At 40.1% G+C, this 18,145-nt stretch overlaps 2 protein-coding genes across 2 annotated transcripts in view; one reads left to right on the forward strand and one right to left on the reverse strand.

The window, feature by feature from the left end:
• Positions 1-2,528, reverse strand: part of LOC311017910 (A disintegrin and metalloproteinase with thrombospondin motifs 20) — a 77,924-nt gene extending 75,396 nt beyond the window's left edge. The window contains exons 1-2 of the mRNA XM_084016560.1: positions 1,903-2,528; positions 1,422-1,783 (exon numbers count right to left, since the gene is read on the reverse strand). Coding sequence (XP_083872686.1) covers positions 1,422-1,783; positions 1,903-1,993 — 453 coding nt within the window. The 5' untranslated portion in view covers positions 1,994-2,528. The remainder of the gene's footprint in view (positions 1-1,421; positions 1,784-1,902) is intronic.
• Positions 2,529-12,090: 9,562 nt separating this feature from the next.
• LOC311018504 (sialic acid-binding Ig-like lectin 8) lies at positions 12,091-15,056 on the forward strand. The gene is made up of 6 exons (XM_084017502.1): positions 12,091-12,284; positions 12,411-12,495; positions 12,832-13,134; positions 13,224-13,475; positions 13,718-13,817; positions 13,982-15,056. Exons 2-6 carry the CDS (start codon positions 12,426-12,428, stop codon positions 14,115-14,117), a joined length of 861 nt encoding a protein of 286 aa, XP_083873628.1. The 5' UTR covers positions 12,091-12,284; positions 12,411-12,425; the 3' UTR covers positions 14,118-15,056.
• The last annotated feature ends 3,089 nt before the right edge of the window (positions 15,057-18,145 follow it).

Below are 18,145 nucleotides of genomic sequence, written 5' to 3' on the forward strand. Positions count from 1 at the left end.
CATTAAGCCCCAGTGATCATACAGACACATTTATGACCCAATAGCCTCTGGTGCTGTCTCCATTGTCCTGTCATTCTCAATGAGTGATGATGCGGATAAGCAACAAAGATTGCTTGAAAATGGATGCAAACATGTTTGGATAAGCGAGTCATACATCAAAGTTGGGCAGAGGGGCAATTAAAGGCTTATTATCCTGATAATCCCAGCATACCTCGTGCCTTAAATTGCTATTCAAACATGAAAAAAATCACTTCATGTGTTTTCTCCAAAACAGCAATACATGAGAGTTAACCAGCACCAAGATGGCATACACACATTTGTATTATTTTGCCAGGTTTTAACAGGAGTACAATCATTGGATGCATTGTGAATGTGCTAGATCAACATGCTATCCTGGTACTGTACACAGTGCACCTATCTAAAATAAGGATTATGTCACTGATAGGGGTAGTGACGGGGAGGAAGACTTCAAGGCTATGGTCCTTCTGTCTGTGTTGCGGCGGCCAGCCAAACACCCCCACCACGCAGGGTCCACGCCAGAATCCAGCCGGCACGACTGAGGTCAACCCCCTGCCCCTGGACCAGTAACCTTATGTGACCCATGAAGTCATCCCCTTCAGCACTTCATCAGATTCTCTCACGGGAGTTCGCAAACTAAATGACAGGATCCTCAAATGGTATAATGGGCCTGTAAACTCATTATTATCCAATAACTCTATTATAGTCCCACAAGATAATAATGAGATAACAGGGCAATCAACAAGCAAGCGGCTCCTCCAGACTGAATTATGCTGTGTTTGGGTGATGATTTCTTTCATCGACGTCTGTCTGATCTGACAATTATTTTTCCCAATGAATCAATAACTTTGTACTTCAATTTGCCTGAATTGTCCAACCAACAGTCTCTAACACAAAGCTATGCAACTTACAATGGTTTAAAAACAGTGAAAAGACGCAAGTTGGCACATTTGAGAAGTGGCAGTCAGCAAATGCTTGGCATTTGTGATTTCTTTTTTTGTAACAGCAAAGAAGTGACTGATAAAGTTAAAGCACAGCCATGACACCAACTAGCTGCATATTTGGATTGAAACCACCTTTAGGAGGAAACCAGGCTGTTTTACTTGCCCTATATCTCAGTACAGTTCACACAGCAGGGGTTGGTCAGAGCAGCAAGAGCTCGTCGGGCATTTTTAGTGTGTCTCAAGCACCACTGTGCGCTGGCAGCATCTCACCACAGGCGCAGAGATGCAGAGCTGCGCTCTCCTCCTCGCTGACATTAGTAACACTTGCTCTTCTTACACTCCATGCACACGTCACTTAAACTGCGGGTTATGTAGGGGTGACGTGCATGGATGGAGGTCTGACAGCATCTTTAAAAACAAAACAAAACACGTAAAAGGTAGTGAAAGGTCGATACTCACAAGACCGGTGCACAGGCTGAAGACGGCGGGGTGGCCGCTCTTGGCGTTGACTTGTCCGCGGAAAAAGCAGTGGCGCATGTCGCCGTGGTCGTGGACGCGGGAGTCCGCGGCGTCGCTGGCCGCCGCTCCCAAGTGTGTCACTTCGTAAGAGGGGGCGATGAAGCCGGAGTCCGCGGTCAGGTTGAGATGAAAGCGATCCCCGAACGCGTCGATCCTGTAGTGAACCCGTAAACCCGACAGGTCGTCATTCAAACTTCGCCGTCTCCTCCTGTAGTGCAATTTGTGAGGGAAGGACTCTCCGAAGTCGTTGACGCGGAGCGGGGTGATGATTTCATACGATGACAGCTGCTTGATGAAGCTTTCTGCAAACAAAAGGAGTACAGCAGAGAGACATTAGAGGCATTGACCAATGTAATAACCGGCAACCCATCATCGCAACCTTCCGGGCATCATTCTCATTCAAATCAACACACAACACTACCTTGTTTCGGATGCAATCGGTGTTGCAAAGTGTCCCGGACAAGCGCTGACAGATGACACATTAGTCCAACCAGCCAGATTGCAAACTGCATGATTTCCCCCCTCGAAGAAAAACCTCCGGGTCTGTCGTCCTCCAAGGCAGTACCCTCTGTCTCTCCCGAGCGGCTCCCCCTCTCCCTCTCCTTTCCCCCGGCTTGTCAGCAACAGGTCGTGGGATCCGCGGAGGCTCTCTGCAGCGCAAGTCTTGCAAAGTGCACTGGCCTCATCGCATTGCTAAACATGCATCCGCCGCCCTCTGTAAACGCGAAACTATTTATGACACATTTATCCCCCCCTTGACGGGAGAAGAGGAAAAAAAATGCTGCCTAATGTAAACTGCAGTTTATGCTGAAAGGAGGGATCAGTGCCAAGTACGCTTTCCCCTTAGCCATCCCTGGAACACCCCGTGCACCCTAAGCACTCTCCGGCCGCGAAGCAACGCCCCCACCGGCTGCGGAGCCAATGGTGAGTGCGCCTCGACCACCACACATGGGGCAGGCTCGGGTGCTACAGTGTTAGAAAAAAAAGAAGAAGAAAAAAGAAAAAAAAGAAAAGAAAATTCAAAAAAGAAACCTGTAAATGAAGTAAAGCAGTCCTCATGTAAAATTTCACCAAAACAACAAAATCAACCTGAATGCTGGGTTTTAGGTTTGTCCTCAATCGTGATTATTGCTGATTCAAAAAGATACATCTTTGACCAATCCAAGGACATCGTATGCAATCGGCTACTTCCTTATTTTGAAATCTTTTAGTATAAAATGAATAATGTTGCTAATATTATAAAGATGTATGATGTGTCTAAGGTAGTATAGTAAATAGTGAGTTCATTTTTGTGCCACACAACAGACTGATATATTGCCAGAGCCATATCAGCCACTTGTCATTAATAATGCGTTGCTGAATGACAGCTGGGGAGCAACAAGAAACTACAGCACCGGCATGCCAAAGATACAGTATGTCATAAGGTCATCATGAAACAGTGCCTCCAATATAGAGTTTGCCCACCAGAGAGCACTGACAATGCAGTGTCGAGGAGTGGCAGTACATTATTCAGTAACTTGAAACAATAATGTTGTTATTTCAGCAACTAGTAGTATGTAAGGCACTCAGTAATAACACTACCATGTGGTCAATTACAGCATGTCAGTATTTCTTTACAGCAGTTGCTTTACACCGTTGCTATGGATGCAGTTTTGATCTCTGTACACAGTGAGGGGATTTTTTTTTAACAGAAGCAATTAAACATTTTTTTTATCAATTGTTGTGATAGCTGTGTAATAAGTGGGCTGATGTACAGCAAGCTGGTTGCATTGTGAAATGAACCCGCGACAGGATAAACAGGACCCTGATGCAAATAATGACAGCCTCGCTGTAGGCTACATTAAAGCAGCAACTTCCGGAATTGAGAAGTGAAAAGTACCTTAAATTAGCATTCTTTCTAATTTGCCAGCAGGGGGCGACCCCTCTGGGTGCAAAAAGAAGTCCGATTATATAGACGTCTATGAGAAAATGCGTTTTATATATATATATATATATATATATATATATATCCCTTACTTATCTAATCCTTTTGTGTTTTCTTAGCTAGTTTGCAAACTAAGAACTCTAAGTAAGTTACATTCAAGAGGTTTTGTCGGGGCTATCATTAAGGCTGTTGAGGGACTGTGAATATCAAGGAGGCAGGCTGCCTGATACACCATAAATGTCTTTTTGTCTATTTCTACCACTTAAATACAGATGTGACGTGGGTTTGGAGGATTTGGATTTCATGCAGAGTTAAAGGCATCTTTGACTGAGCTTAGTTTAAAAGTAAAATGAACCACTAAGTGCATAGCTCGGTCATTAATAAACACAATTAAATAATTCTTACCAAAAAAAAAAAATCTTTTGTTGAACAGAAAAATAATATCAGGTGTTTTTTTCAGAATGGGGCTGTAAACTTTATATAGCATTTTTTTTTTTTTTTTTTGTGACCGACACTTTTAACATAACCAGCTTTTGAAACTGCCAGATAACTATTTATTCAAGGGGATGATCATTTGGTCCATGGACAGGACAAAAGATTAGAAACAGAAATGGGTCCACCCAATGGGTGGATACATATAAATATACAAACACCTTTCAGATCCCAGTATGGGTTGAGTCACTGTGTTATTGTTGGCACCGTTTTTGTATCAAGAGGGATTTAATCATAATCACTTATTGTAAGGAACTTCAAGAAGATGTACTTGAGGGTTGATGTATTGAATTGAAGCTCTAGGAGAACCTATTACACTGGAACTGTGTAGCAGGCAACTCAAGTGTTATATTAGTCTTAATATTGGCTAACCGATAATAACATTATATAAGTGTAATTGTATTATATGCACATTTTTCTGCAGCAATATCACCAAATCTTCTCTATCTTAAATCTTAAGGCCCATCTTGATGGTGTCGTACATGTAATTTATTGATATATATTTATACATATATCCACAGTAATATTCAATTATAACTTGTGGGAAAATATGAGGTAAAACACCAAATAATTAACACAGGGCATTATGAGCAATTCTTCACTGTCCCCAATTGGAGGAAGCTAGACTTCCTTGGCCACGATGTGGTCAGCGTCTCGTTAATCATTTGGGCACGTAAAGTCTTCCATGAAGTTGATGGACGTGTGAAAGGAGTCTTGTTTTCCACGTCCTTTGAAGACTAATGTCACAGCATTGTGAGTGATTAGACTCGGTGGGCTCACCGGAAACACTTTTGGATCCCGTAAGCTCTTTCTTTGACACAAAACATCTAGTCTCCAAGTCATGGCTATTACATTTTAAAAGTCGCTCACTCACTGTCTTTCTTCCCCCCTCTCCCTCTCTCTCTCTCTCTCTCTGAACTTAGCCGTTTCACACATTTCCGCTAAGATCACAGTGGTCAGCGGTAGAGCAAACATCGGTTAGCCACCATCAACTTTATCTTGTTTTTCAGATACAGTCCTTTCATCATTGCACATATGCTGGAAATGCAGCTAAACTATATGAGACGGACTCTAAAACAAATTTATGTTTTGTTTCTTTGAATATTTCTCTGTAGAGAAATCAACAAACCTCAAGATTTCCTCATGATCGATCCAGTTTCTATCTAAAGGTGTCCAAATCTGCCATAATAATCCCTTTTGAAGTGAATTAGCACTGAACGACATCCAGAAACAGTTCAAACTTGTGAACACTTTCTTATAGTTTAAAGCCTTTGCAAAATAATCGATTCAAGTGCTCGGTGTTCAAGCTGCATCTGGATTTCAAAGCTCCTCAGATTAAATGATTGTTATTTTCAGCAAAATCTCTCCACTGTAACTCCTCTGATGCCTCCCTGATGTGTTATTCATTCAGCCTCCGAGCCTCCTGTGAGGCCATTCATCCCACTAAACAACTGTCACTGTTCTTTCATCATCAAGAGCCAAGTGAGCCAAGTGAATTTGACAAACATGAACCACTTGTGACAAAAAGGCAGCAATAGAATAAATAAAAAAATATATTCTAGGGCCAGAATAGTGTCACACCTTAAAAAAATGTTTTTGCTGTTTTTCAAAAAGGGTATTGGATTAAAATGACTAAAAAGCTTGTTTTTGGGGGGTGAAAATAATGATAACTCCCAGATGTGCAGCTTTCTCAGACTGTAACAACCACAGCAGGGGGATTACCTATCAGATCCTGGACTGCATGGCACACAGGTGCCAAGGCCCCTAGCTATCACTTTAGGTTCAATTCACCCAGCCAGCCACTAACTGTTTATTATGACCCGTGGCACATTTTAAAGTTAGCCATATGACTGCACTGGATAGCTTATTTAGGGTTAGCGTAGCTACCCACATACTCATTAATTCTCCACAGATGCCAAAGTTAATGGATATAACATCCCCAATGTCTGCCAGATGTACAGTCAAGTCTACGTTAGTCTCTGCTTCAGGCTGTTGTATACATGGTGGAATCCTCAAATTTGAAGTGTGCTCTCACTTCATTGAGTCCAATCATCTAGATTAATGGTTGTAAAGACCACTCATTTCCAGTCACTATTAAGCCAGTGACACTTGTATGGCTTATATGTCCAACAGGAAGTCATGGCCTCAGGAGACCCTAATTGTGCACATATTGAGACAATTGCTTCACAGATCAAATGACAATGAACAAAGTGCTGATCAGGGGCTGGTTGGTTCTAAACATCCCTCAAATGCCTCAAATCTGAAATGATATACACTGGACTGGAACTCTTCCTTGATTGGCCCGTGGCCACAGTTGACCCTGTGGGGTTATGGGAAAGGGGAGGTTGAGGTTTGGCGAAAGGAGGACTAATTATTGAGGATGGCTCTTTCCTAGTAAAGCCGTAAGCAATTGACCTATTGGACAATACAATTTTACAAGGCTTTGTTGTCCTGATACTAGGATTCCCTACACTGCTTCATCTTGAGTGAGTATCCCAATGTTGTAGTTAACAGATTAAAGTATCAGCTACCATGTGTGTCATGATGTCCATTTTACCCGCATGAACATGTTGTTTTAAGACCGACGACTGTTTGTATACAGTTTGTAAAGTAAAGCAGTTTTTTTTCCCTTTCTAGTATTCATTGTTAGATCTTTCTGTACTCGGTCAGTCATTTACCTCTGACAGTGACTTATTTCATAAATACAGTGCTGTTACCCCACTTTTGCAACCAATGATCTCACTTTGCCATTTGAATTACTTAACAGAGAATTAAAAGAGGTGGCTGACCCATGTGACTACTGCCGGACAAAACATGATGTTATTACACTAACTCTTACCATATTACACAAAATCAACACAGGGCAATCATCACCAGAGATTCCTGCTTGATATGTTTGGAGCTCTCCAAGAATCACTGAACAAAGTGCCGCTCAGTTATTCCTAATGTACACGCTAACTAAAGACAGCAGTGGAAGCTCTTCCACTGACATGTCAGGTGATTTATATTCTAGAAGCCCCCCCCCCTCATCTACTTTACCCCAAACTCGAGAAAAGCGCAGGCCGGAGAGCTCAAACAGTTCCAGAGCCACTCTCCCTCTCATGGTTCAATGGACTTGAACTCCCCAGTCATAACAGCAATCTATACCTCCTGATACACACCAGGGCCTTGCCTTTCACCAGCCAACCCTTATACCTTCCTCCACTGCATATCTGTACGTAAAAGGTCTCCTCTGCGGAGATTGTAACACGACCGCAGAGAACGATCCCTCACGGGGAAGTTGACCCGAAAACTGCAATACATCACGGCGTATTGTTGTAGTCGTGTCTGACAACAAGTCCAACGTGACGAACCACAGAGGTAAGGGGAAATGCTCCACGGCATTACACAGCTGGTCTTGTGTTGCAACAAGCTAAACACTTGTATTGAACTCTTCCTGTTGTATTCTAATCTGCATGGCGCGATGGCTTTGAATCATCTGAGGAGAAATGGAAAAAAGTCAGCGGGGTAGACATAGCAGGTTACTGTGTCTCTGAAGGAGTTAGCAAACATTCTGGTCACACCTCCCCTTTTCTATCCTATCTCTGCTCCCACCCATCCACTTCTCTGACCGTTCAGGTGGTTCTCATGGTGCAGTGATCAAGGAGCTCGCCCACCTGAGACTTGTGTTGGCTTGCACTGCAGATTAAGCCCCCCCCTCACCAAATAGGCTTCCGCCTCCCGTTGCCACAACGAAGCTTCATAAGCCGCTGAATTCCTAGTGCCCTTTAAACACAGTGGTCTGTCAACCTCTTTCCTGCTCCCATTGAGTGAGGCATTGTCTGTTTTAGCCCCGCAGACAGCTGTAAAACGATGTCAAAGCAGCACTCTCTCACCACTCTGGTGAGTACCGTCTCATTGATGAATCATCATATTATGGCAAAATAACAAAAAAAAAAAGGTTGACAGAAAACAACAAAAAGATTCCTGCTTGCTGAAAGAAACAAAACAATGAGGCTTTTAATTTGACATTGTGGTGACTGTAGTAAAGACGGTTGTGTAAATAAATGATGAGGTTGTGATCTGTCCCAAATACAGATCTGGTATTTTGACATCCTCTTCTCGTGGCAGGTTTTAGTGTTTGTATTACTTCTGAGGTCAATTACATCACAAGCAAAAGCCCGCTGAGTGATTTAAGTAGGCTTGAAGGAGGCAATTAGCAGTTACACTTTACAATATAGGACACCGAATATTGAGTACTTACCAAGGAACAAGTGAGGAAAAAACTTGGAACTAAATACATTTCCTAATAACTCTGAACCTGAGGACTGCATAGTAGATGATATTAAGTCACATGATAACACACTTTGAAATACTTTAATGAAAGTGTAATAGTGTGAATCTGAATGACTTGTATATTCATATTGTTTTAGTCTTCTTGGACAGAAGTCCATGAGCTAATCATCATCAGGTTTGACATTTTAAGGCCTTTTAAATTTGTTATGGCTAACGTTTACACAGAGACATGTAGCCACATTCATTTGGGGTCCTGTTTCTGTCCCAACGAATGCAAGTACAATATTCGCATTACTTTTTTTATTCGTGGATTTCTGGGGAATATCTGGCTCCTCTGCTTGCCAGATGCTCTGTGTTTAATAACTTGCTGCTAATTTATCTGTGCAAGTAGAATATTTGTTTTCCTTTTAGCTCTGCCTTGGTCTCCACCAACTCCTCAGGGCAAATATCTGGTGTTAAGCTGCTTAATACTTTACACTTTCTGCTGTTTGGTGATGAGCAGTGGCTATATGGCAGTAGACTACAGTCAGGTGATTAATTTATTTTTTAGCCACAAAATGGTCAGTAATGATAAATCAACCATGAAGAAATTAAGAATGTAATAACCTGAATACCTTATATGACTATAGTGTACCACTGAACCAAACTTGTGTCACTCAACGGATGTTTCAGAGTTAATCAGGTACGACTCATTTAAAAACTGATATATTCATACATTCACATCTAGATACAACTTACTGAGGGTTTTTTAAAGATGGTGTCTTGAAGAAGTTTGTTCTTATCTGCATACCAATGTGTCCCTGACTTAAAGTTACTCAGGAACTACTTGCTTGGGATTAATTAATTATCATCTTCTTGCTACTCAACAGTGTGTACCATATTGTCTTACTCCGTCATTTTTGTTCATATCAGTTGTATGTTATCGTAGTCACAAAACCCCAAATGTGTTTAACAGCCTCCTTCTTACTTTCTGTTCTTTGTCCTTTTCCAGCACAGATTTTCACCATATGTGAGTTCTGTTTTGAAGCAACATCCTGATTTCAAATATGCACCGCTTTGGAACGGTGCATCTTTGAAAATCATTTGGAATCATTTGTACTTTGTATTTATTGTCAAATTAATAGTAATTTTATGGTAACAATTATCCAGTAGACAGAATGCAAGTTTAAGGAACTTTCGCGCTTCACTTTTTAGAACTGGAGGTTGCCGCCTATTTTTAATCAAATCAATTGACAGCCTGCAGCATTAACCCAAAACCAAAACCAAGGTAATGTTAGCTGTGACTTAACAGCTGGTCACGTTACTTATCTTCAAAGTCACAGGCTGTTCTTATAACGAACTGATCCTCTGATGTTAAAAATTACAAAACTAAATATTGTACTCACAACGACAATTTCAAGAGGATGGTTGTTTTTTGCAGTCTGTTACTATTACTGTATTTAGATTTACAGCAATATTTCCCAGAATGCATTCAAAAGTTGTCATAGTGTACACAGCTAATATGGTAAGAAGATGTTGAGAATATAATGATATCATTGTTAAAATAACAAAACTAATGTACAATAATGTAGGGATAACGAGATGAGAGGGAAACGTGGGGTCTGCTTGTCTGTGTGTGTTAGGGTTAGAGGAAGGCTGTGGAGGGGAAACGTCTGGTGTCATGAAGACCAAATTTAATGCATCACATGATTGTATCAATTACTCTAAAATGGGGAGACAAATAACACATTCAAGTGAAGTGAGATCATGTTTTAAAATGCCTTTAAAAAGATCATCGGGAAGGGGTGGCTCATAAACTGTAAAAATACATCATACTCATAAATGCAGAAGTGGTGATGAAGCTACAGGAGATTTTCACACCACTGTGACTCCACTCACAAAACAAGGAAGTTTCACAAGTCACTACTCTCCGAATGATGAGGTTTCACTGAGAAACGTGTTACCCTTCTGGGGATTTGTGTGCAGTCAATTGTGCGTCTGTCCCCACGTTAGAAATAGTGGGGGCTGATTTCTTCTGTTTTCTCACATTCCTCACCTGCAAGTGTTGATTTGTTTACCTGAGAAATGCCTTTGTCTTCTCTCAACCATTGTATTTTCCAGTGAAAATAGGTAAAAAATAATGTTTTCAGCATGGAATTCATAACTTCATACAGTTGATGGAAGCAGACATAGGCCCATATATTAAATATATCAGTTTTTCACTTTGATTTGTCCAGTTGACAAGCGGAAACATTTTTTATATCAAATTCCAGAGTTCCTGACACCTGATTTGTTTCAATACTGTAACTGAACACCACACACTCGCCAGTGTTCATCCTGTTTTTTGAGCAGGGGGCAAAATGTGGACCGTTTCACTTTACAGGGCTTTGCATTTTCTTGTGTCACATAGTGGACTAATCTGGTAGTGATAAGTGGCACAGGCCATGCCAGAGACAGCTGCCTAGTATTTGGTATATTAACAGCTGTGGGCTTTAAGTGGGCAGTGACTCATGAGATTTGATGACAGTCCAGTAGGGGGTCCTTGGATCTTTCTGCGGGTCCACTTATAGTAAAGTATACACATAACATCCTAGAGATGGAGCCATGTATGTGAGCTCATAGGTAAAGATGGCCCTGGCTCTTTTTTATCACTTGTTATAAATATTTTTAATGGCCAGTGTCGGGCATTGACTCTTTATTTAATAAGCCGTCACGTGTGATTTCTTTTTATTTCTATGCAGAAGATGTGTCATGTAGGTGTTGAGGGTTTGGAGTTGTTTAGAGATGCATCTTTCAACAAATGTAATGAAGTAATGTAACTAAGTACTTTTGCAGTTCAGTTTCTTTTTCTAAAGTTCTAGAAACTTTAATATATTTGTTTTAACATATAGGTTAAAGTGACTTTGTAACGCTTGTTGCTTTTCATGAATGAATGGAAATCCATGGACGAAGTACAAAATGATATGCTGTCTTTCAATACGTCGAATTAATATTTGTGTCTGTATGTTGAGAACAAAGCGAGAGGCAGAAGGCATTCATTAACCCGTTGTAACTCGTTTGCTTAACCTGTACTCAAAAACATTACAATTTGTCATTTAAAGGGGAATTGTTCACTGCAAGAATTTCAACAACGAACAACAGAATATTCATCTACCGGCCCCATTCATACAGACACATGCAAACCACCAACCACTCTTTTCCATCAGTTTGCATGGGTCAGGGTAAACAGGTGATGTTTAGGGATAGCCCACCACTCAGAGGGAAATTACTTTTCATTAACGTATACACACACTTACATTTCCTATCCTAACCCTTGGCAACCAAATGACGTTTTTATGCACACACTTTATTGCATGTAACTCATCCACAAGTGCTCAGGCACATCTTGTCATTTAATAATTGACCTGTGATGTCCACGGGTTTAAAAAGAAGAGAGGAGAAATTATGGGATAAAGTAATATCTCCCCAAAGGCCACAAGCAGGACAACTGCCGCACTATTTGTGACCAGCAACCAAATATAACAGTGAGTTCTCATGGAGTGGAAATAGAGAACGCCTCCCAATGGGAGTTTGGTGTGAGAGTTTATTCTACTTCCATCATGGAAGCCCAGAAGACGAGCTTAGACTGGGGAAAATCTGAGGTTGCTTTCTGGGTCACTTGATCGTAATGTTCCACACTTAAAATAAAAATTTGAATTCTAGATTTTAAAATTGATTTTTTTTTATATTTGTGAGGTCTCTCCTTTTTGGATAATTTGCTTCCACAATGATTCATTCTGCTTTGGTCCATTTTACTTGGCGAGGAACAAAATGTTTTTTTATTTTTTTTTTTGTTTTTTCTGTGTAATACCTTATTACCAAAGTGCAAAAGCAGTGAATGTGCATTATTTTCACCACAGCTTCTCCAACAGGCTCATACTTAATGGTTTAAGTTCCCATTTTTTGTTTGTGTGAAAATTACTTAGCCAACACTGAAAACTGACAGAGCTACATGTTGAACTGTGCAGAGCTGAGCAGCAGTTGAATTTGACTTCACACTGTTAAAAAAAGGAAGTTATCATCCAAACATTAAAAAACCCTCAAGAAGAATCAAAGAGCTATTTCACAGCACAGATGCCACTGCTGACTGAGGGGTGAGTTCATCAATTCTACACTAATACTAAGACTTTACTCAATTGTTAATACAGTGCTGTGTTAAAAAAATAATGGGGAAGCACAAAAATGTTATTATCAAATGTAATACTTACTTTGCTCCCCAGTTCCTCCTGAGCAAGATGACTTTGATCTACTCAGTGATTCTCTGCATCCTTTTTATAGTCGTGAGCTGCCAGCGTCAGTGTCACGGTACAATGCATTGTTTTTTTCAAAATACAAATATTATTGAATAGAATTTTGTAAATTGTTGTAAGATTGCTTTCTCCTAACGACACAGTTTTCAATCAATGTGACCAAACACATTTAAGGGGAAACGGGTGTCTGCATTTGGATTCCATATGAATTTACCTTTCCAACAAAGTTACCGTCCCTATAAACAGATTTGTTTTTTTAACAAAAACTCTGAACCGTTCCTTTAAACCTCCACCACATTCTCAAAATCAGAGTAACGTACCAGAATCACAATACAACTCATTGACAGGGTGGTCACTTACAGGTTATAATTTTGATTGTATTTGTTTTCAGAGCTGAACAATGAACCAACTGTTACAACCGGACTCATGACGGAGGGTCAATCTAGCTCACTGATATGTAGTGCTGGCACTTCATGCAATAAAGCACTGACTATCCACTGGATATGGACAAAGGCTGATGGACAGTCTGTGGTGCTTCATCGTCATTCTATGGCGTATCATGGTGATGCCATCAGCATGTATGAGAATAGATTAGAACTCACTCCAACAGCAGAGGACCACAACACCAACATCACATGTGTGGCAGATTACGATGGCTTTGTCGTCGAGACAACTGTCTCCTTGTCAGTACAATGTAAGCTGGAGCATTTGTTTGACCAGATATTAATTTAACATGGTTACGGCAATTGCTCTTTCTCAAGTGCATTTCTTTCTTTCCAACAGTTCCTCCTAAAATCCTAAACAGTTCCTGGTGCATGGTTGAAGAAAAGCATGCGGTGCGATGTGTGTGCATCAGTCAGGGGAATCCCCCGCCACAAATCACCTGGTCTTCGGTCCCTCTCACTAGCTCTAGCAGCATCGGGACAGTGAGCAGCACCATCACCATGCACGCTGCTGACAACATCACATGCCTCAGCAGAAATGCACTGGGCCAGGTTGAGAGTGACATCCCACTCCAGAGCGACACTGACAACTGTGTGTAGTCCTTCCTAACTGCTCAGTGAGCCGCAGTGCTGTTTGCAGTGTCATTATGCAAGAGTCCATGTAAATAAACAATACAATTCTTTGACTGGCGTAACAGTCAGAGATTTTTATGATAACTCAAATGTTAACCTTGAAAGTTAAATTTTGGTTTGATTCTGTTGGTTGTAAAATGTTTTAATGGTACTCAAAATATTTATATATATAATATATTATATTATATATACTTTCTTTAGATGAGCTGTCTGGTGCAACCATTCCCTGGATAATTGCTGGTGTGTCTTTAAGTCTGAACCTGGTCCTCCTCACCACCCTTATCATCTGCACTTGCAAACGGTAAGAATGTGAAGTTACCGTGAAACGAATGCAACAAGCTAAACGAATAAATACGCTAAACAACAGAACAAGCGGGTATAAGAAGATAAAGCTCAAAATGATGTTTTAAAAACCAATGTCAATCCAAGGATTATGTTTTATATGATTTTCTTAAACAATTGCAGGGGTAGAGGTCAACAGAGGGAACCTCGTGAAGAAATGAACACCTATGCTTCCCTGAATCGAGCAGATGTTGGGCAAGAATATAGTGTTATTTCACCGCGGAGTCCAGGGATGGCACACGCCACCACGGGAATCTGAACTGCCACCCCAGGTGCTAGCCATTATCTTTTATGTTTTAAATAAAAAAAATGTAAACACAGGAATGTAAAAACTGTAATGCTAGTAATTAAATATGAGTTGTAGAGGCACATTGTAATGTAAACCCTGATGCTATTCTGAACACGCCACTGCCACAGACCAAATAAATTACTTGAGTTCTTATACTGCTCCATTTTTTAGTCCTTTAGTTTTGAATTGTTTTCTATGTTATGTATCTATTTCTTCTCAAGAGTGCATGGGTGTGGAATTTCATGTGAAAATAAGGTGTGAAACCTTTGAAAAATTAAAAATTGAAATTGTTTAATATTGAATAACTTCCTTTCAGATCACACAGAACCAATGATGTGCACGGTGGTTTTTTGAGGGACAGTGGTTCAACCTAAAAAACAAACAAAAAAGAAACAGTCAAAATCAAATCCCCCCTAAATGAAATGAACTGAATCAAGTGGTTTTTTGTTGTTCAGTCATAAACGAATCACCAGCTAAAGTAGCTTAACTAAATAATGTAGCTTAATTAGAAGAAGTAACACTATTTGCAGTGACAAATGAATAAATAGCTTTTCAAACGCTACTGTATGTATTGTGGTCATGATTATTTGGGGCCACCAGTCGTACATGGGGCATGGCAGATCATTTGTAGGGTTTAACAGTGCCAGTTTGTCTAAAGCGGGGCTCATCCTTTTACACACCCACTGAGCTCACTTCTATTCTACTCTCTAACAAAAAGCTTCTCGCCTCATTTCATTCCCTTACAGCAGGATTAGGGCCTTGCAGCACAAAGACGGTGTGCGCGCACACATACATACATACACACAGTTTTTTTTTTTTGTCTCTCTTGATAATGACCAGTCATTTATATTACAATCAGATACTGTCTTTTAAGGTCATATGATAACATCTGCATGTAAACAAATAATTAAAAAAAAAATAATACATCCACAGAGCTTTTAGAAAGGTGCAGAATCAAAAGTATAATTTCTTGTGAAAAAGATTTTGGGGAATTAATCATTTATAAAATGTTGTCAGTTCGTAATAAATGTTTTGTTTACCTCTGTGTAGATGTGTGACGTGTGGCTTCTAGCAAGGCTTGAGAGCCAATAGAATAATGACGTTGGTATCACGTGGTGTCTCTGCGTAGTCAGGGGTCAAGAGTCTTCGGTGTTGCCAGTTAGTGTGAAAAAAAAAATGGAACGCAATATTTCAACATTTTGAGAAATGTAAACATACCTGACCCGTGTCTTTTTTACACGTTGACAGCAACTTATATAGTATAAAGTGTGAGATAGACCACACCAGTGGTGGATGGGTCAAACAACATAATCTAGAACGCTGCTGTGTGTGTTCCTAACCAAACTCAGTGCCGTTAGTCATGTGACTCATGTTCATGTGTGTCATTAGTCAGTAAAGTTAACGTCAACCATTCTTTTCTCAAGACTGGGGTAAATGAGCATCATAGTTCGACACTTAGGAGCACTTAGAGTGATGATGAAATGGTAGAAATGGAATATAATATTAATTATTGTGTTTTGATCGGTGTATAATCACCAGAAACTAAGAATTGTTGTGTTTTTGAGTCCTCTTTCTCAGAGCCCATCGTGTTGCACCACCATGTTTAAACAGTAGGCCAGAACTAATCTAGGTATTTTAAGTTTTTACGTGGAATTGGAAGCTTGAATTGAGTGGTGCAAATGCAGCACGAGTCCATTGTAGGTTCAGAAATCTTCAACAGGGGGTCCAGGACCCCTAGGGGGTTCCGCAAAGTTACTGAAGGGGGTCTCCGAAATTAATTGATCCTAAACGTTTTTTCTTCCAAAATAAAACATAGAGCTTAACATGAATACAACCTATATTAAGAAAATATAAATCGTCCTTTTTGTTTAATATTATGTTGTGAAATTGTGATGTAGAAATGCCAAAATATAATAAAAATATGAATCTGTCAAAATTATTATTTTAATGGCTTAGCATTGTATACATACATCATTACAAAGTACTGTTGTACATGGCACTAGAGGTTGCACTATACATTATTATTGGCCTGTTATAATAATCATTTTATATTTATAAGAATATTAATAAGAACGTTATACGATATGTAATAGGGGTCCCTCAACTGGGTTACTATAGGCCTCGGGCGTCCTTGGCCTGAAAACATTGAAGACCTCTGCTCTACACACATGGAAAAAGATAGTTGCAATCTAAATCCTACACTAGTCCTTTAACATGTTATATCTATTATGTTTATTATGTCTATTATATATTATGTCTGTACAATAACTGAAGAACATAATTGGTCTATTTCTTTAAAAATAAACATGACATTAACTCCATTCCCTAACATTATGTCTAATCTTAATTAGACCACTACCAAATCCCAGTTTAAATTTCAACCCTAAAACTAATCTCTGCTTTTTAAATACTCCAGCATTCAGAAACAAACATATCCCCTGCACTTGGTCAACCTCCTCCTCTTAGTCCCGTTGTGAGTATAAGTATAAGAGTATATTTGGTCCAAACAAAGAAACACGCAGACTGTGTTCAATCTGTGCTTGCACGGACTGTCAAAAGAGGGTTTCAGTGTGCCAAAGTGTCCCTTGATAAAGACCTGATTCTCCCAGACTGAAAGATGGCAGCTCTCAGAGGGCCCAGGGAACGTTCAGCCACAGATAACCTGGCCTCAGAGATACTAGGACATCTAAATTTAGTGTTGTCAGAAGGCTCCACGATAAGGAAGTTTGAGATTTCACACTGCATGCTGGTTGTCACTTTGTTCAAGTCCCACTGCTGGAGTGTAAATACAGTGTGTGTGTGTGTGTGTGTGTGTGTGTGTGTGTGTGTGTGTGTGTGTGTGTGTGTGTGTCATTAACAACAAACAAAGCAAGCTTGCTAGCTCAAAGAGTATGGCATCAGATTTTAAGTAACATTTTAAATTTATGACTATAATTATTCTGTCCCCTACGTGCGTGGCTTCACGTTGTGACAGATAGCTAAACACTTGTTGCTGGAAAGTTGAAGGATGACTCAGACGTGTAGTAATTTGACGTCCTGTTTACTGAAGATCTTTGTCATCGTATTTAACAATGCCAGGAAACTTTCTTTCTTGTGAAACTAAAAATAGACACAGAAAAACGTCCATAAATGTACATAAAAAGGTGTTATAAATGAGTGACTATGTTACATACAAGAAAAATATGAATTTTAGCATTCACTTGTAAATCTTGCAAAATATGAAATAAACCATCACAATATTCAAAACTATGAATTACACAAATATAATATATAATATAAACTTACAAACAAAGCTTCTTCAAGGCTCAACAGCGACAGATGCAATGGATTGCAAGGCAGTGGCACATTGTCACATAAACCCAAGCAAGATGGCTGCTCAAGATGGATGACCCCAATCACATGACCGCGGCAACCAACAAAAAACAAGGACCCCCACAACAAAGAGCACCTTACAAAATACCAGCAGGAGGCACTGTAGAGCAACATCACACTCCCCGTCTGGTATTGAACACAATAGCACCATTAATTGCTAAACAAAAAGTTAAACAAACCACAAATAATGCAGGGAACTGTCCATGGTAGAAGGTTAAGAAGACATAAGTACAACTACTTCAGTTACGGGCCTGAGGAAGGTTTTAACAGTCCCACCATTGGTGACCTTCAGCTCAAGCTTCCTGACCTTTCCGTCATTGCCAGGGTGAGTCTTGGTGACGAGAGCCATGGGCCACAAGTTCCTTTTTACTTGAGTGTCTCTGAGTAGCACTAGATCTCCTTCTTTGACATTAGGATGCGCATCCTGCCACGTAGTTTGCTGCATATGACACACTTACGCAGAATTTTGGTGATGCATTTCCTTGCTCCAATGATCCAGATACCAGCTGTGCGGATCGCTCCTTCAGTGAAGACTCTGCCTTGATGTTTGACTTTCTCATGGTAGTGAGTTATGAGTAAAGTAGCAATATGACTTCGGCCGGGAATGATGAGAGGGTGTCTCTCCT

The sequence above is a fragment of the Eutrigla gurnardus genome (assembly GCF_963514095.1).
Source record: "Eutrigla gurnardus genome assembly, chromosome: 9".
NCBI lineage: Eukaryota > Metazoa > Chordata > Actinopteri > Perciformes > Triglidae > Eutrigla > Eutrigla gurnardus.